Below are 20,339 nucleotides of genomic sequence, written 5' to 3'. Positions count from 1 at the left end.
AATATCACGCTGCATTTTCCGAAGTTCCTTTCTATTCTCTAAGCATACGCAGTTATGTACTTTGTACGCGGCTGCAACAATCTTACGACTGAATCATTTATTCTAACAGGAATTTAATTGCGCGCCGATGCATAGCAAACCATTCTCATATTTACTAAACCTTCACTAAGAACCTTCGAATACAAAAGTCGTAGACAAATCAATAATTTATAATAAACTTATTTTGATAACACAAACCTTATTGTTCGACGTTGAAATTCATCCGATCTCGTTCGGATTCATAAAAATACAAAATAAACAATCACAGAACTATTATGAAACACTATAACGGCACGTTGACGGTGGGGTCGCGATTATGGCGCAGAGCGACATGCGTACGCGCTGATGATTCGACACAAACTGACGTTGGCGCGAGAATATGGAGTGAATGTAGTGACCTTCCCGCCTACAGTAAAACCTCTTTTCCTTGTACTTCCATATCGGCTGAAAAATTAAAAAAGCTTGCCAGGATCTGGCCTCGGAATCTGTAGATAATAATCACGGTTCTTCAAAAATCAAATGCGAAAATAGCCTCACTAAGCTCGAATATTAGATTGCAAAGATTAAATCGCTACCCTGATCTTTAAACTAATCTATGGCGTAAATGCATTTATTTTTAAAATTATAGATAAATAAAGGTAAAAAAATTTATTACATTTCTACATTAATAATTCTTATTTCATAGGTCAATAAATAAATAAATTCCAAGTTTTCTGCCGGGAATAAACAATTTTCTCTTCAAATAAAATTGATTTTATTTTGGGAGATTGGTAACCGCCTTGATCTCTGTGTAAACAAAATAATGCGATTAGTTTAGACATATGTAATTATTAATTAAATAGTTATAATAAAAAAAAAGGTTTTTAGCTATGGAAGATATAATATAAATGATGCTGTTCTCTAAGTAGTTCGTCAAACAAATTTTTGCGTGTTTTCATACGCACAGGAGAACTCGGCTTATCCAATAACTATAGTGACAGTCGGAAAACTATACATAATTACAAAATGAGATTTCGTTTTTTCATTTGTTGTCTCTACCTCTATAAACCCATGTTTCGACAACTTTGAAATTTTACAAGCTATAATTTGTTTATAAACTTTTTTGTCATTGGAAGCGATAATAAAAAACAAAACAAGCATTTTTTTTTAAAATCAGATGTGATGGGATTGTACGCAAGAAAAATACAATTTATCATTACATTTTATTTGCCATATTAAGTAACCAAGTACAGGAACGAAATAATTATAACCGTATGCGATCATAGGAAACTAAGATGAATTAAATAAATGAGATTGAAAACCTTTTAGTATTATAATACAGGACTATTCCCGCGTAAGACACTGGTTATTGGACTCATCAAAATTTGACATTGATTAATGACATTTTAAGCCCGCTCCAAACAGTAGAATAAGCAAAACGGAACGTTTTATTTGATTTGTTCTCGAACCTCTATATAAGTCCAATTACATTAAATACATTGGTCAGTAACGATGAGTTATAACAATACATTAGAAAATATATCAATATTGATGGTTATTGGCACCGATTTTTATTTACAGTAACATTGTGCTCCTTGTGCGAGTATCAGGATGTTTTATTTGGTGCTGTTGTGAGTAAAAGATTGAATTCAAATTTATCTTTTAATTAGATTATTGTAGAAACAATTAAGAAATAAAAAAACTAGCATAATTTGATACTAAAGGCGCAATACGGGCAAAACTATTAATGGAGTACCTAAGCTCGTATTCTAAATCTTGAATTTTATATAACATTAAAAATACTCAAGGATATAGAATACAAGCCTAAATGCGTTCTAAAACGATCACGAAAGAATTATACAGATGAAAGACCACGTTCCCCGCTCTTATAATTCGGTATTATCCTGCTTTTTTTTTTTTAAATTACCAAAATTTTCTGTAACCTGGCAGATAAATAGTCTTATTTCAGAGCAGAATTAACGTTCTATACTTAATTTGATGATTGGCGCCTTGTAATTGATAAATCGATTTGAAACTCACATAATATTCAAACACCACAAATTAAAAATTGATTACTTATCTTACTTATATGAGAAATCCCTATTGATCCCTTCGGCTACGCCCATAGATTTCTTTGACAGCGAGTCACATGACAGATGACACATTAAATAAGTGACATTTACTAATCTTTTGTTGAAATTGTTAACAAGTTGGTAATTAAAATATTTGTATTTGATTTTTCTACAAAATATCTTCCATTGAAGGAAGTAATACTAGTAAATCTGGTACAACGTCACTTATTTAAGTTCTTGACACCTTGAGTATTGAAATAATCATTACTACTTTAATACCAAGCGTTACCAAGTGTTACTACACAAGCGCTTCATAGTGACTATCGGTAAACCTGTAAATATTGTGTGCAACCATAGAGTTTAGTGGTGAAGCAAAGATTTCAAAAGCCAATTTTTCTTTCACATGTAAAAGCAATATTTGTAACACTGTATCATATTAAGGGTTCAGTGATTACCCTGGCTATCTTATAAATTAAATAAATACAAATTTAAAACATGACAAATGTCTATACCACTATTTTGACAGCTCTCACCATTTTGTCTATGGTTGTTTATGTAATGTCTATGTTTATTGCTTTGAAGTTTATACCGAGCTTATAATGAACTTTTTAGAATTCGTTCAGAAACGCGAATCAAGGCCATATTCCTATATTTAATGCTCAAGACAAGTGCCAGTAACCAATGGTCATCCGTTATTTATAGCAACTGCTAGTGTCGCGTAGGCGGGGGTCGTGGCCTGGGTCGCTCCTATCGTTTACCATTGTTGTATGCCAGAGTTCGAAGTGATTTGTGTCCTGCAGCAGCTTGTGTCTGAATTTGGTAGGCCATGGGGTGGATTTTAAACCCATATAGTCTGAAAATATTTTATTATATAGTTTATGCCTATAACATAACAAAAATGTATGTTCAAAGTGGCCCTGATGAATGTTATCTTGCTGTTATATTATAAGTAATTAGTATAATATTATTAGTATTTTTTACTTTATGCATCTATGAATATAAAGGTAAGTTTACTAGGTTTTTGTTAATAAAATTAATTAAATAAAAAAGAAAAGAAATAATTTAAAAAATTATATGAACTCGATGCATCTTATCCTAGCCTGGGCTAATACTATTTCCAACACGCACCCATGAATTCAAAGATATACTATACCTAGGCACAAACTCTGAACTGGGGCATTGCGGGCGATATTCTGGATGTACCATGAACACCATGTGTGGGAAACCAGTTCCAAAGTAGGCTCCATCTGTGCGGTGGTGACGTGAGGATCTGGGAGTATATACATCCATACAACGGGGGCAATATAGCTTTACCATTGCTGCACCTGGGACATCTGACAATCCTGGAAGAGACAGCTTGTAAATGGAATTCTTACAACAACAAAATGAGTATTTTTTGTTTAACTTTACGAATTTAGTCAACAAATTTTGTAGTACTCGCTCATTTCAATGTTTAAAAATATACTTACCAATGGGCAACATTTTTTGGCATTCACAATAAACACGGGGGCAGGTACCAAATTCTCCAACTTGAAATTTTTCCAACATTTGGCTTACACCTCTGAAAGGAATATGTTCTTTATATATTTATATAAAATACTAGCTGCCCCCGCGAACTTCGTTTCTACTTAATGCCTAGTCTACCTTTTTAGTACATATGAACATGAACATTTTGCTATTTTACCCGGTTCGGTTTTCCGGAATGAAAATTTTTCTCTATATAAACCTCAGAGTTCAAATTATAAGTTCTTAACTAACAAATAAAAAATAGGGATTTGATTTGTATTTTTGAACTGTAGAGGGTAGATGAAAATTAAGGATTGTATGTATTTTTGTATCATAATAAAATAAAAACAAATAATTTTGTGTAAAAATTTTTTTGGGGTTGACACCCCTTATCACTTAGGGATTTGGAAGATAGTAGTCGATTCTCAGACTTACTGCATATGCAAAAAATATTTCATAAGAATTGGTTGAGCCATTTTTGGAGGAGTATGGGAATGAACATTGTGACATATGAATTTTATATAAAATATAATGAAATGTGACATTAATGCCACCTACATCATATACTGTTTAAGTAATGTGTTAGTTTCTTAGAAAATTTGTCATGTATATTGCAAGTTTATACTTTTAGCAGAAATAACACAACCTGACTTTTGATACCTGTTAGTTAAAATGTAACGGGCATGAATCAGACCATAGAGCATTTCTGCAGCCTGTTCCACCAAATCTGATTGATTTTGATTTTCTTCTAAGTCATCATCTGAAAAAGAGTGTTTAGTAATGCTTTATTTAAATAATTACTATGAACTGACATATTAAAGAATACAGTAAGGAAGAATAAGGGATTTGTGATTTAATGTTAAATATCTTTGTTGAATTAAAGTAGAAGACAAAATCTATAGTATATAATATACCTGGTTCTAAGTCCAATATCATATCCAAAGCCTGCCTGAAATGTGGAACATGTTCATTGAGACCTGTTAAATTGAACTTATCACTTATATAGTCTTCGTCCACCTAAAATTATTAAAATAATTAGTTAATCGGTGCACTTATGACAAAAAAATGTATAAGCATGGACATGATTTAAAATTTTAACCTCGCAGAAGTATTCATTCCCTCTGAGGCCGCAGAACCAATTTATCCATGATACCTCCTCCGAACTGCTCATTTTTCTGAGAAGCAATTAACAAAATTAGTAATCTTGACGTAACCCAAAACATCGAATACAACGCCTAGCAAACACAGCCCATACTCCATGGATCAATCTGAGACTAATGATCTATTGCTTTTTTATGTTTTATGCTTTGGTTCATTTAACTGCGTTACTAAATTTTTACCTTAGATTCCTTAAATATATTTTAATTCAAAGGTACATTTAGAAAAAGAGCTGTTCCGACTTCTGAAGACAAAATATTGGCGACTCAAAAATCCAAATCCCAAGATAATGATATTATAGTACTTAACTACTTATAGGACTCTGGTCTCTGGACTAGACTACTAAAACTACATATTATTATACGCCCTCTTGAATTTACCCCCTGAACTAAAACTGAAACAGTATAAATATAAATAAGATTCAGAGTAAAAATCAAAAGAAAAAAAATTGCGTACGTACAAAGTACACGTATACAAATATTATTAAATATTTCAATTTAAGCTGTTGTAGTTATGCTGGTGCATTTTACATATAAATTAACGAATATTATTAATTTAATTCTAATTAGGATTTCGTTAAAAAAAATTTATCTAGTTTTTCTTGATTTCTCTTGCCATTAAACTTTATGCGTTTGTCTCATTTTCTTTTCGTACACTATTTTTAGAGTAGGTACTTTTCTAAGGCTACGTTCAGATGGCAAAAATTTGACGCGCGTTTTCACATCGCGCGACTAGACATTGTGGTATTTTCATACAACTGTTCACTGGAGCGCACGTTAACGCGGCGCCCAGAGAAAAAGTCTCTAGACGCAGGTGATCGCGCGTAGACAGTTCAGTTGAGCGCGCGTTTTCATCGCAATTGAATCGTGCGTTTAAAAAAAAATCTTTTTTCCCGATTAAATAAATTAACCCCTTAAAAATCCCCTGGACATCTTAATTCTACCTAAATTTGGGAAGCCCTCACGTTGGCAACATCTGCGAGAGTAGTTGTTGTTTTCGCCTCACCCTCGCGTACCAAAAACCGACAAAAAGCAGAGGGGGCGTCTTCTCGTGGGACGTGGAGTGTTGATCTAGGAGATGGGCTTTAGTTACTAGAGGAGATCGAACATATACGTAGCTATGAGGCGTCGCTCTCCCGCCCCGTTTCGTTACGAAACTTGGGAGACATTAGTAACATACACATAAAAAAAACAACAAATAAGCCGCATTTTTATTTACAAATCTGTCTTTAAATGATTATGCTCTATACCCATAGACAATATCTATTTTTCTTGTATAAATTAAATATTTTGCTTTCCAACTATTGCCTCAATATCATTAACTTCTTTGACACATGTGTCTGTCAGTATAAGTGGATGTCCATCCGTGATGAGGACATCATCTTCTATTCTTATCCCAACACCTCTGAACTCTGGAGGGACGCTTGTGTCATCTGGACTTATGTAGATACCTGGGAGTATAAAATTTTATTAATTGTAGATAAAAATAAATCAGTGGCGCTACCTCTTTAGGTCTTGGCCTCAGATTTCTGGATCTGTTTCACGATAATTTTTAAATCTAATAGGCAAGTAGGTGATCAGCCTCCAGTGCCTGACACGCACAACTTTTTGGGTCTAAGACATGTCGGTTTACTCACGATGTTTTCCTTCACCGTTCGAGCAAATGTTAAATGCGCACATAGAAAGAAAGTCCATTGGTGCACAGCCGGGTTCGATCTCAGGTATGAGAGTCGCACGTTGAAGCCACTAGACCAAAATTGCTCATTAATTGTAGATACAGTCCGGCGAAACGGTTTGCCTTAGCTCACTTAAACATAGTCATGTGAATGCTGAGGTAATAAACTTCTTGATACAACAGGAATAAGACGCCTAAAGATAACTAAACCTTTTGAGTTAATAAACCTAGTGTAGTGAATATAAGTGCAAGTGAGGTATCTCAGACACACAAACAAAGTGTCTTATCATTATAGAACACTAGGACTGTTAATGAACATTACCTTAGTTTAAGCTATTTATTAGTATTGTAGAAAATTAAGTCAACATAATATTACTTATTAGCCATATTTATTGTATAGGCTCGATTGTAATTCATGTAAAGTCGCACTCTTTTTTGTGAACTTTAAAATTATTAAAAAAATTGTAGATAATTTGAACAATTAGTAGCAGAAAATTAGATCAATTATTCATCAAATAGGTTATAAGACCAAATTAATTTGCCAGGAATCAAACTCATGCTCTGGGCTATATGCAACGCCGTTCGCAATGTGCATAGAAATTGTTTTTTATAAAAAGACTATATACGTCATTTTTTATAGTAGTAGGAGAGTTTATTGCCAGTTCTTCTCTTCCGTTCTACGCCTTTGATTGAGAACTGGCAGTAAATGTAAAATTAGAAGCATTTAATGTATATTTCTTTTGTGACGTTCATAACCTACATGAATAAATAATTTTTGACTTTTTTTGAGTAGTTCACATTGTCTTTACTGGAATCCATCAAAGTTGGGTCAGCAGTTTAATTGCATAGCACTAACCTGGTTCTACAGTCACTATCATATTATTAGTAACGGGAATCCTCCGACGAACAAGAGGTGAATCATGAACGTCCAGTCCAAGGTAATGTGATACATGGTGAGGGCATAGGCGGTAGGCACGCTGTAAAAAACAATAATGGCTGCTGTACACACTAGAAATCTTGATAATCGTGATAACGGCTACAGCATACTCGTGTTTCTGCGGACACCGTTAGTGTACAAAGGCTTGCTGTTTCCACGTCATATCTAGGGCAGTGTTGATGACACCGAAGGGTTTTAGTGGCAGATAAGCTAGCATAAGGCATATCCCCTGATAAAAGAACTCAGCGTTCCTGCTGAATATGCATAGCCATACATACGTACATACATATTTGTAGAAAATCCGGTAGAAAATTTACTTTCGCATAGAATACACGTTCTTCTTGAAATTCCGGCTCGAAGGACCAGTGTCTATTATTATTATTTTATATAGTTATATAGTTGACTAACCCCTATAAGTTCATTGGCGTCAATATTCTTAGGTAAGATTCCTTCTTGCTGCAAATAAAGCCCCAAAAGCCTACACATATGATCAAATAGCTGGTCCAATGGCGGTCTCTGCTCACCCAATAGCTCTATTAGACGTTTCTGAAAATAATAATAGTGGTAATAAACTTCACTGAAAATTTTTGAATTTAGGTAAGGTAAATTCTTAAATTAATTAAGCGTGGCTTTACCAACGCTGAGGTCGTATTCGAACCCTGGCTAAGAATAAATTTTCCAATCTATGTGCACTTCTACGACAAAGAAATAACATAAAATGGGACAAATTCAACACAAAAGTTGTTAACAAAGTAGACATAAGAACGTTTTTTTTTAATAAAACGGACTCAGAAATATGTGTGTAAATATGTCCCAATGGGGTACAATTATTATGGACTTTGTACCAAACAAAGTTACTTTCTTATACTTTTCAAGATTATTTCAAACATTGATTTAATGTGTTGTTGAGTCTACGCCCATTCACGCACTGAATTAACTATGGAATTGACAGGTACATCTATTATTTTACCTGTACAGCAAGCACAAGTTCATAAAGTATTTTATGGTGTGTAGAGAATTTCCCAGAGACTGGCCATGTTCGAGATATGTCAGAGTTGTATAGCCAACGCTGACAGCCTGAAAATTAAATGGAAAAATCTTTTACTAGTTTTCATGATTTTTTAATGGTCATATAATAAGATTATTCATCTATGTTTATTTTTAAAATATTTTATTGTTATATTTCCAAGTTTAAATAATTTAAGCATTAATTGTAACTTAATACAATCTTTATTTCTATATACAGTAGAACCTCGTTAAGTCGAACCTCGATAAGTCAAAAACCTCCAAATCTCGAAAAAATGTTTTGTTCCCTTCCCTTAAAACACCAAAACCTCCATTACTTGAAATCTTGACCCTCTGTTAATCGAAATAATCACCGAGTCCCTCCAAGCCATTTTGGTACATATTTTCACTCTATAACTCGAAAAATTAAATTTGACCTCTGTATCTCGAACATAGGAACGTTATTTTACAACCTTTACAACTTGATCATTTGGAATTTATTATCTCTATTGTTCGAACAAAAATAAGTTACCGACTTTAAGAACTTGCCGACAATGTGAGTACACTATTGTTTCTTAGAAAACATTTTAGGAGTATACAATAATAAATTTTTGACTCATGGAAACACGTGTTTGCTTGCTCTCAAAATTTATAAGAATAAACCTCAAACTCTTTATGTCGAATCAAAATCCGCCTAAGTCGAAATCCTCCATAAGTTGAAAACTCTATAACTCGAATTTTTTGGCGTCTCCCTTGATGTTCGACTTATAGAGGTTCTACTGTATGTTTTCCTTATATACTCTGTGCACTTACCAGCATCGATAAGAAGCATATCCTCCTTTTTTAGCAGTTGGTTGTTAGCTACATAGTGTATGTGAGTAGCCCTAGGCCCCCCCGCTACCACTGGTGGAAATGCCCCATGTTCCGCACCTGACATTCGACATGTATATTCAAACACAGATGAAACAGCATGCTCCGATATACCTGAAAAAGGTTTATATTACAACTAAGCATAGGCAAAACTAAAACAGTAGCATTTCATAAGTAATTATTGTAAGAAATATTTTTATTTAACATAAATTAATTTATGTATGCACATTATCATATAGATGATTGTTTATGATTATCACTAACTAACCCCTTTAATCATAATCCATAATCCGTACTCATCTGCATCTTTTCATCACAATTTGACAGAAAAAGACTAAAGAGTAATTTAAAGACTGCAATAAGACTGATAGCTTTTTTCCAAACATGCTAATTTTATTTTCAAATGATATGTTTTTGTAATGTAGAAACTGATTAAACCAGGAACTATTTATTCTGGTAACTTTCATAAGATAAAAAACTATAAATCAATTGTTTAATAATAATAATAATAAGCCTTTTTATTTCCTGTTTTACAATAGTTGGTAGTTGTAAAGGTGCGCTTACACGGGCAATTAAAATTGCTCAATTCCAGTCAATACTCGTCAATTATGACGTCACGATTACATCAAGCAATTTACGGCAACGGCAACAAGCATCAATACTGCGCAATACAATATTGAGCGATATGGCACAACTTCATCAACTAGGCAATACTGTCCTACACGAGCTTTTCAGTATTCGCTCGCTATGGACGACATTCTTCTTGCTGCGGCGGCTTGTAGCGCTTTTTTTATTATTAATCAAAAACAAAAAAGAAAGAAAAGGAAAAGATTAAAGAAAAAAATAATTAATTAATTAAATTTTTAATTTATTGTTTCTTTAATTCTTTAATTTAATTGTTTTTTTTTTTCAAGAATTAGATAATATATTATTCAAAAACTTTACTAGAATGTCACGAACATACTTTGAATTACTTTTGAATAAAGTAATTAGAAATTATTATTATTTAGACCTCTCGCTGTCCCCGCGGAAGCAAGACGGCAAGCCGCAAAACAAACAAGTGCGAATGAGACATATACAAAAATTGCTAGGAATTTCCAAGTCCATTGGATATTCGTCAATTCGTATCTGCGACATTGAGCGATATGAAATATCTGGAGCAATTACGTAGTTGGTCCCAAAGTTCTGTCAATGTCACATTATTTTTAAATTTCGAACATAATTTTATAAAAAAAATATTGCATTATATTTTTGAATGTTTGACTATTGTTTTAAAACAAAAAACAATTACTTTCCGTAATTTTTCACGATGGAGTGGACATTGAAAGAACACCGAATAGCTGTTATTGCGTTGCACCGCTGTGGGCACTCTCCGAGCACCATTTTCAAGTTGCTCAAAAGTTTGAATATAACGCTTAGGTTTATGTACCGTACAATTGATAGGTACAATGAAGTCTCCAGTGTTGAGGACAAGAAAATAACTGGCCGGCCACGCTCCGCAAGAACACCAGCAGTAATCAAAGCTATCAAGGCGCGGATAGTAAGAAATCCTGCCCAAAAACAGAAATTGATGGCTTGGCAGATGGGTGTCAATAGGAAAATAGTAAAAAAGCTTTTGAATGAAGATCTTGGTCTACGAGCATAAAAAAAAAAGAGTGGGCACTTACTTAATACTCGTCTAAAAGCAATAAGGCTTAAGAGATCGCGGGTGTTGTTAAAGCGGTACGCGAAAAACCGACACCGTGATATCTTCTTTACGGACGAAAAAAATTTCGATATTGAAGAAAAATACAATAAACAGAATGGCGGAAATGTACGTCAGGAGTTCTGAAGAAGCTAAAAATAAAGTTACAAAGCAACATGGACATCATCCATCATCAGGAATGGTCTGATTGGAAGTGTCATATTACGGGCCAAACTGAGGTTCATTTTTGCGAAAAGGGAGTTAAAACCAGTGAAAAAGTATACCAAGAGACGGTTTTGGATCAGTTTGTCAAAGACCTGACCAGCACGCTATTTGTGGGACATCACTTCGTGTTCCAGCAGGGCTCTGCGCCTTTACACACAGCCAAGATCACTCCAGCCTGGTTTAAGCGTCAAAACATCGACTCAATTAGACATGAGGTTTGGCCTTCCTCCAGTCAGGACCTTAATCCTTTGGACTATAAAATTTGGCAGGTCTTAGAGAGGAAGGTCTGTGCTATACCACATAAAAAAATGGAGACTCTGAAGTCATTTTTAAATAAAGCAGTCACTGAAATCGACATGAATATGGTGCGTGCTGCGATAGACGACTGGCCGTGGCGCTTAAGGGCCTTTATTAAAAATAAGGGAGGTCATTTCGAATAATTTCATGCTATTTCTATTCCTTAATTAATGTACTATACATTGATATATCACTCATTAGAAAGTGATAAGTACTTTTGTTTTTATCATTATTTCCATTTATGACAGAACTTTGGGACCGACTACGTAGAAGCAATATCGCCGAAATAATTTATTGAAATTTATTGAATTTATAGAAATTGCTCCATTAATTGCTCCAGATCGGTCCATTCGTATCGCCGAGCAATTATTGCCCTCGTGTAAGCGCACCATTATATTAAAGTAACCAAAAATATTGATTTTGTTAGTAGGTTAGCTTAAATTATGTTAGTAATATATATTTATATTATTTATTTAACAGGAACCCCGGTTTGGGTAAAGTTGTTTAATATTAGTTATATAATTGTTGTTAAACATAAATATGCAAACTAGACTAATCAAAGAAACTGTCAAAGCGTATTAATAAACCCACATCAAAATACTTCATCATTCTTGTAGTCCTATTTTATTTCTATAAAATCTGAGGAAAATAATTATATATGTCAAAACTAAATGATACAAACCATAAAAGTTTAACAACTCACCCACCAGGTTTCGTGCAAGCCATAGCCATATTAACCGATTGGGAACCAATGTAACATGTTTCCTTCATCAATTCAACTTCCGCTGGTGACTTCACAACCCTCATTTGATGAAGGAATTTCTGAGGGTCTTCCAGTGAGGCATGGCCTTGCTTTAGAGAGGCTCTGACTACATCATGAATGTCAGGATTAGCTGGGCTATCATTGTGGTACCAGAGAACTGCAGGTTTTAATGATGATATAGTTCTGAAACAGGAATTTAAAAATTTGCAGTAGTAACTTAATATAAATAAACGGATATGAAGGTAAAAGTAATAATTCTTACATTTCAAGATTAATAATAATTTCATAACAAATATTAGCAAACATACTAAATATCATATAATGTAATAGATTGGGATGCAGGATAATCTTAGTTCACTTTTAAGTAACTCCTTAAAAGCAAATGTTAAGAAATAAAATTAATAACCAAACTATTTTTAACCTGTGTATAAAATTATTGAAGTTTTCAACAGGCTGCGCTTCATCAACAGAATATAATGTTGTTGCTGCAGAGCATCCTGTGCGAGGGCCTTCCCAAAGTTCAGCATGGCTGTCTTTATCATGTACAAATAAAATTGTCTAGAAAGAGCAATAAAATAAAATTTATTATTTTTTTTTCTTTTTCATAACATAAATATGTACATATGTATGTCTAACTGAAACCAGTCTAATATAGGCAAATAAAGAAATTCAAACCTGATAAGTATCCCTATCTGCTGGTTTTATCATGAAGAGTATTGCAGAGGGCTCCAAACATCCAGTAAGGTAGAAAAAATCTGAATTTTGTCTGAACACATATGGTATCTTATCTGACATATACTGTTTCCTAGCTGCTGGTATAACTATCTGAAAATAATTAAGTCTTAAGCATTATTAATTTGTTATATGTGAGTAGTTTATATACAGTAACAATAATAATATCCTCTATTATTAAAGCTAAAGCATCCTGTTGACCCAGAAACCATATATTAATCCCTCCCTATTAGGTAGATAAATTATAAAGTTGTTTCTTCTTGTAAGTACGATTCACTTTTACAAAAACTCAATTTCAAAAGTTTGAATCCCTAAATAAGTACTGCAAAAATTGCTATTTAACAAAAACATGAAAATGATACATACAACATGAGTTTTATGTAGATTTTCTGCTTCAGCCAACTTGCTGACTAAAGTTTCCCGCCTTTCCTTGTATTCTAACTGTGTGACCCCACACGTTAGGTAGCCGTGTGATATTAAATGAGGGTGTGTATGACAAGTTGGTTGTCCCAATATACCCTTGGGTATACTAAACTGCTGTATTCTTTCTGCATCTGGATTTCTAAAGCTTGATAAGCGTCGAATAGGCTTCCACCTTGATATATTTTTTAACGAGACTAAAAGAGAAATAATGTAATAAGTAGAAACATTACACTTCAAACAAACAGAATATTCATATAATCCATATTATCTAACGTACACTGATCTATTGCTATTCGCAACCTAAATAGGTTTGAACGATTCATTCTCAATATATTTTGCTTTTATTAAGTTAATTATATTATTTTATATAGATGATGATGATATTATGAATTTATTCCTAATGGGAAAGGCAAAGGACTTTTTTAATTTTTTGTGTAGTTTTGCATTAATTTATTCTTTTTTTTTTGGAGTTTATGGCCTGGTATCTAGACCTTTAGGCCAATTTTTTCTTTTTTTTATTCCGCATATACACAGAACATATCACTAATCATAATATAACTATTCTATTCACAGATTTAGTATTCGATTGGATTTCTAATTTTGCCATATTTAAAGTAATAGTGATGCGTTCAGTTCTTGTTCAATCAGATGAATGAACAATGAGTGTGAATAGTCAATCATTTCAAACAATAAAAGAATATTATTTCTATTTCAAAATTGTATGAAAGTGCTCTGATATAAGTTAGGTACTAGTACTATGTAACTACAATCAGTTTTTTGACGTCTTATTACAAAGCGCGGCGCGGCGACTAGTGCCATCACCGATCATTAATTCACGGGTTTTTACTTTGTCACAACACTATTTTTATTTCATCAAAAACTGACAACACCGTAAACGTCAGTTGACTTCGTCTAATTAAAAATTCGACTATAGATACCAGGCCATAAACTCCAAAAAACAAATACACAATACATATATATATAAAAAATCTGAATTGCAGTTTTCATTGATTTTCCTTTTATTTCGACGTGAAGGCAATTGGGGGCATTAGGGGCATGTTTTTAACGTTTTCGTATAGGTGCTCCATAATCGAGTAGAGAAAAAATCTGGCAAGTCCAGGGTCTGAAAATTCGAAATCACTTTCAAGGGTCTGTCTAAATGGAAATCGCTTTAAAGTTGCCTCAGCGCGATCGGGTGGGCGGTATTGGGCCAAGAAACGGTAGCAAATGGATGTGGTCGAAGTTTTAGACCAAAAAACCCTAAAACAAGATGGCCACCAAACTCGTCTAAAATCAGCGTTTGTGGGCCTGAATTGTTTGAAGTAACCGGCGTAATACTAAAAAATTATGACCTGATCAAAATTCAATTATTATTGAATTTTGATCGGGATAAAGGAAAAATCACCAACTGCTTCTTTCCATGGGTTAGCTAAAACGTAAAAGATTGTAATGTGGTGATTTAACAAAAGTTGTAGAAATTCTTTAGTAATTATTGATAGGGATAGTAGAAATAAAGATTACCATACTAGTGCCCCTTTGGAATATCTGGTGTATTCGAGCATAAAATTGATTTGTATCTATTGCTCGTCTCGTGCAATCTGTGTACTTGAAATTTTGGTCTAACGTTTGGTTTCCATTTTTCATACAACCCTAAACTCATTGGCCTGCGGAAATGATGATAGACCGTGGAATAGTAATGTGGGGTGGATATTGATCAGAAACTTATTTTTTTTAATTTTCAAAATGAATTGCTTTTTTTTCAAATGTATGGTGGTATACGCACTTTTCTAGAAAACGCCCGATGTGACCAATTTGTAAGTATCGGAGGAAAAGGAAAGTGGGGGCAATCGACAGAAGAGATGTGGGACGAGATTATTTTACATTTGCGGTGGTATAATTTACCAGGGTGTATGTCAGAAAGAAAAAAAATTCAAGAAAATCTATAGGGAAATTGTTGTTTTTCCAGTTAAGTCCATTATTTTTATAAGTTTTACACGAATTACACACCTTAATCACGGGCTATATGATATTTTCAGGAAATATGGTAAGCTTAAATAATAAAAAAAGGTAATAAATTTAAAAAAATAAAAAAAAAAGGTAATCAGAGGAACACTTTATTTTTTTATTATTAATATACTTTTTAATCCTAAGTATATTTATTTTTAGTATATGTATATTTATAGTGGATGTATCATTGCAAATATTTTTTCTTGTAATTGTGCGGGATTTTAACGTTATCACAGTTTCCAATGTTTCTATTTAACTGTTGACTGTTAACAGACGGACATTGACGTAGAAACTCTAGTCTATGATATTTTGCTAATACCATAGACAGGTCAACACTCAACACGCATCAAATTGAATTTTCTCCCTCATCCCGAGGCAGAATTTCCTCCCGTCAAGCGTGGCTAATCAAGGTACCAAAAGGTAAAGTTTCTTGTGAATTAGTGCGATATATCTCGAAATTTTTGGTAAATATTATGTTTGAATATCGTAAATGATATTTGTAGCGTCAAAAAAATCGAATTTTAGATAAAAAATGAAGTTAATTTTACCAAAACATAAAAACGCATTAGATTATGTGCCGTGTTTGCTAGGCGTTGTGTTCTTAATTTTGGGTTACGTCAAGATTACTGATTTTGTTAATTGTTTTTAGAAAAATGAGCAGCTCTGAGGAGGTATCATGGATAAGTTGGTTCTGCGGCCTCAGAGGAAACGAATATTACTGCGAGGTAATATTTTTGATCAATCACCATACTTGTGTTCTACGAGTTAAATACACACACACAACTAATTAATAAATTAATTAACTATTTTATTTTATTTAGGTGGACGAAGACTACATAAGTGATAAGTTCAATTTAACAGGTCTTAATGAACAAGTTCCACATTACAGGCAGGCCTTGGATATGATATTGGACCTAGAACCAGGTATATGAAATTTCTTATTTCTATTTAATTTCAACAATTCCTAAACCTTTTTACACCCTACTAATTCTAAATGGATCTAATTTTATTTATGTCTATATAATTTCATAGGTATAAAATTCACCTGTCTATTTTGAATGTTCTTTAAAAGAGAAGGTAATATTAAGTTTGTAATTGAATACATGTATTGTTCCAATATGTCGGTTCATATCAACTATTTGACTAAAGCATTGCTAAACATGCCTTTTCAGATGATGACTTGGAAGAAAATCCAAATCAATCAGATTTGGTGGAACAGGCTGCAGAAATGCTCTATGGCTTGATTCATGCACGTTATCTTTTAACTAACAGGTAAGAAAACTAAGGTTGTATTATACCTGCCAATAGTATAACAAATTTACTTACATTATGCAACACATAAATTTTCATATTTCATAATACATATTTATAATGGTAAATATCTATAGATGGACTTCAATAATGTATCATTGTGTATGTTTCTAATATTTATATATTCTTTCAGAGGTATAGGCCAAATGTTGGAAAAATTTCAAACTGGAGACTTTGGTAACTGCCCACGTGTTTATTGTGAATGCCAACCAATGTTGCCTATTGGTAAGTAGGTATTCAATTAAACATAGAAATTAGCTAAAAAACTATATGATACAAATTTTTAAAAAAATATTACTTAATTACTTTCCTATGTAGTCATATAGCATCTAATGATTCAACACCTTTAATTTGATATAATTTTATAAGATTTAACAAGTGATCTCTCTCAGGACTCTCAGATGTCCCTGGTGAAGCAATGGTTAAGCTGTACTGCCCCCGTTGTATGGATGTATACACTCCAAAATCTTCCCGTCACCACCATACGGACGGTGCGTATTTTGGAACTGGTTTCCCACACATGGTGTTTATGGTACACCCAGAATACCGCCCACGATGTCCCACGTCGGAGTTTGTACCCAGGTTAGTGTATGCAAGATTGCTTATACAGTTTTGGTAATGGTCTAAGGGTAAGAAGATTCAATAACAAGTAATGTATTGGATTTTTATATTTGATAGTCATAGTTCACGCTAAACCTCGGTTCTGAAGTTCACCCTAAAACTGCTCTGCTCTGTGGCATAATATGGTTATGTGACTGTCTCACTGAATGTTTTGTCTTAGCAGGCAACGAGATCAGTTATCTTCTCCTATAGAAAAAACTATTTTATATTAAATACATATATTATGTATCGAAATATAGATAATGCGAATGTTTAAATCAATATTTTTACACTTATAGGGTAGAGAATTAAAATTTAGACAAACATTTCTAGGATTAGTTAAGATATATAGTGCATTTGTAGGCTTAAGCTATATATTATAAACAATGATTTCCAGACTATATGGGTTCAAGATCCACCCGGCAGCTTATGAGATTCAGACACAAGCAGCTGCGGGACACAAATCACTTCGAACTATGGCATACAACAATGGTAAACGCTAGGAGCGACCCAGGCCACGACCCCCGCCTACGCGACACTAGCAGTTGCTATAAATAACGGATGACCATTGGTTACTGTCATTTATCTTGAGCGTTGACTTGAGAAACGTACAGACTTAATGGTGTAAAATTGAAATCTGACAAGTTTAGATTATGAGTTGACTTGCCAACTAAGGAGTTAACAAAGTATGGATAAAAAATCAACCTTAGGCAAATAATGGTGACGGCAGTCAAAATCAGTGTCAATAGGTATTTGCCATTTGTTCATAAATCTGACAAATCTAAAATATGCCACAATGCTGCATATGATGTGAAATGTGGCAGAAAGTAGATTTTTTAAAAAATTATTTAAATTATGCTCTATTTCTAAATTAAAGGTGCTTTGTTGTATGTTATAGTTTACTAAATAACCATGTGTCAGTAATAGCCTCATCTACACAGAACATACATACATTAAATACCTAAAAAATTATGTCAAATGTCAGTTTCTTCAATGCTCAAGATCTGTGCCGTAAATTTTAATAAGTGACGTTATACCTACTATTTGTTCAACTAATACAAATAATTATTTATTAAAATGTCCTTGAAAAAAATGCACAATTAGAGTTATACATAAGTCTTATCTTTCTTTACCCACCAATATACGTTTAAAGCAAATCGATTGTAAATGTCACTTATTTCTCTTTGGGTCATCTGTCATGTAACTTGCTGTCAACGAAATCTATGGGCGTAGCCGAAGGGATTAATAGAGATTTCTCCTATAAGTAAGATAAGAAGTAATTTTTTAACCTATGGTGTTTGAATATTTTATGTAATTCTTGATTCGATTTTTCAACTTCGATTTATAAGTTTGAATGATCTGTCAAATAGATTATTAAGACCGCGTTTTCGTATAAAACGAACAAATTTATTAATGAAAAACCGTAACCAAGCTACGCCCAAATTTCTTGACGTACCGGTTTTTCATGGTTCCAAAGATAAATCTTAGAAGGAGCCAAGTGTGAAATTAAGAATAGAACGTTTGATTCTTATCTATAAATGATACTTATCTATTTGCCAGGTGATATGGTGAATTTCCATAGATAATAAACATGATACATCATTATTATAAAAGCGGGGAACGTGGTCTTTCATCTGTATAATTAGACAGTATTTCGTTGTACTCATTGTTATAGCTAAGATCATTTAAACCGTATTTAGGCTCGCATTCTAAAGTATTTATAGCTTTGAGTATTTAAAATATGTTTTAGAATACGAGTTTAGTTACCCCATTAATAATTATGTCATATGTGCCATACGGGCATATGGCACTTAAAGTATCAGATTTAGATTATCATTTAGATTTAAGCTAGGTCTTTGTTTTTTTAATTGTTTCTACACTAATATTATTAAAAGATAAATTTGATATTAATCTTTTATTCACAACAGTACCGAATATTTTTTTAAGTTCTGTGTAACAGTAAGTATATTGCTATTTAATATGTCGTAAAAACTAATTCTTCAAGTAGTGACTAAACTGGAGTTAATTACTGTATGGTAATATTTCCCTCGCAGCTAATTTGTATAAAAAACGCCATCGACATGCGAATAATTAATAATGTTTTTTTAAATATAAAACTACAGTAAATAACTATTTAAATTTTACCCTTTATCGGTGTTTTGCTCAAGGTTTATTTATTGCTTATAGTTTGTGTACGTTTAAATGACCAATTTATTTAAAGTAATAAGATTTTAATGTTTAAAAAAAAGTTCCCCCCTTGCTTATTCTATAATTTTGAGCGGGTTTGAACTGTCAAATTTTGATGAGTAAAAGTAAACTGTGTCTTAAGCGGGAATAGCGCTGTATATATTTTATAATACTAGTAGTTACATTCATCTTGGTTTCCAATTACTTAATATGGCAAATAAAATGTAATGATAAATCGTGTTTTTATTGCATGCAATCCTATCTGCTCTGCTAAATACGGCTTTATTATCTCATTATTAAATTCACTTCTCTCTTTATTAATTTATCTCTACAAGGACATTATCACGTCCAAAAACTAAATAAACTTGTAAGAAATTTGGGTATAGTCGGTATTCTAGTTGGAATTTAGAAAGCTGGATTACGAGTCACTATGACTAGATTTAGAGTCGTCGAGTAGATTTAGTCTGACGATTTCCCTATGACATAGCGTCAGGCGGTAATATAATATCTAAGGCGTTTACTTAATCCCTTTTTTCCAAAATAATTATGTTTAATGTTAATTGAATTATTTTGTTCATACAGAGACGAAGACGGCAACCAACCTTCCAAAATAAAATTAATTTCATTTGAAGAGATTTTTTTTATTTACGGCAGAACAAACAGAAGTTATGTATTTATTAAAGTATTAATTTATTTATAAAGTAAGAATTACTAATGTTTTCAGTGAAATAAAATGTTTTATTATTATTTTTTTTATTTTAAAACAATATTAGCGATATAGAATTGTTTCAAGATATTTGAAAATGCTTTTGTATAAGCTGAACAGTGGTGATGGAGATTAGAGATTGCTAATAGACAATTTTAATGATG

The 20,339-nt window shown here is 32.8% G+C and overlaps 4 protein-coding genes across 9 annotated transcripts in view; 1 reads left to right on the top strand and 3 right to left on the bottom strand.

Annotated features, from left to right (window-relative positions):
* The window catches only part of LOC125063268, an 80,581-nt gene extending 80,163 nt beyond the window's left edge, over positions 1 to 418 (bottom strand). For all 4 annotated transcript variants that reach the window (XM_047669627.1, XM_047669630.1, XM_047669629.1 and 1 more), the window contains exon 1: positions 238 to 418. The gene's annotated coding sequence lies outside the window, so the exon portion shown is untranslated. The remainder of the gene's footprint in view (positions 1 to 237) is intronic.
* Positions 419 to 1,227: 809 nt separating this feature from the next.
* Positions 1,228 to 5,091, bottom strand: LOC125063271 (casein kinase II subunit beta-like). Its single transcript, XM_047669634.1, has 7 exons — positions 4,937 to 5,091; positions 4,696 to 4,771; positions 4,511 to 4,613; positions 4,257 to 4,356; positions 3,560 to 3,651; positions 3,244 to 3,433; positions 1,228 to 2,943 (listed from the first exon to the last, which is right to left on the bottom strand). Exons 2-7 carry the CDS (start codon positions 4,765 to 4,767, stop codon positions 2,838 to 2,840), a joined length of 663 nt encoding a protein of 220 aa, XP_047525590.1. The 5' UTR covers positions 4,768 to 4,771; positions 4,937 to 5,091; the 3' UTR covers positions 1,228 to 2,837.
* An 861-nt stretch (positions 5,092 to 5,952) lies between these two features.
* On the bottom strand, positions 5,953 to 13,819 carry LOC125063667 (xaa-Pro aminopeptidase 3-like). Its single transcript, XM_047670232.1, has 10 exons — positions 13,642 to 13,819; positions 13,308 to 13,558; positions 12,885 to 13,034; positions 12,631 to 12,767; positions 12,154 to 12,392; positions 9,184 to 9,354; positions 8,336 to 8,442; positions 7,774 to 7,911; positions 7,285 to 7,405; positions 5,953 to 6,204 (listed from the first exon to the last, which is right to left on the bottom strand). The coding sequence occupies exons 1-10, from the start codon at positions 13,685 to 13,687 to the stop codon at positions 6,035 to 6,037; spliced, it is 1,530 nt and encodes a 509-aa protein (XP_047526188.1). The 5' UTR covers positions 13,688 to 13,819; the 3' UTR covers positions 5,953 to 6,034.
* A 1,819-nt stretch (positions 13,820 to 15,638) lies between these two features.
* Positions 15,639 to 20,100, top strand: LOC125063531 (casein kinase II subunit beta). Of its 3 annotated transcripts, none has more exons than XM_047670020.1 (8): positions 15,639 to 15,791; positions 16,021 to 16,096; positions 16,193 to 16,295; positions 16,544 to 16,643; positions 16,816 to 16,907; positions 17,075 to 17,264; positions 17,680 to 17,774; positions 20,052 to 20,100. In XM_047670020.1, exons 2-8 carry the CDS (start codon positions 16,025 to 16,027, stop codon positions 20,081 to 20,083), a joined length of 684 nt encoding a protein of 227 aa, XP_047525976.1. In that variant the 5' UTR covers positions 15,639 to 15,791; positions 16,021 to 16,024; the 3' UTR covers positions 20,084 to 20,100. The 3 variants fall into 3 exon arrangements, with proteins under 3 accessions (XP_047525976.1, XP_047525979.1, XP_047525977.1); XM_047670021.1 differs by having other exon boundaries at positions 15,743 to 15,835; XM_047670023.1 differs by lacking the exon at positions 20,052 to 20,100 and having other exon boundaries at positions 15,640 to 15,791; positions 17,680 to 19,187.
* The last annotated feature ends 239 nt before the right edge of the window (positions 20,101 to 20,339 follow it).

The sequence above is a fragment of the Pieris napi genome, chromosome 3, assembly GCF_905475465.1.
Source record: "Pieris napi chromosome 3, ilPieNapi1.2, whole genome shotgun sequence".
NCBI classification, from domain to species: Eukaryota; Metazoa; Arthropoda; class Insecta; order Lepidoptera; family Pieridae; genus Pieris; species Pieris napi.
Note: the sequence above shows the minus strand (reverse complement) of the source record. Positions and strands in the feature narration are given on the sequence as shown.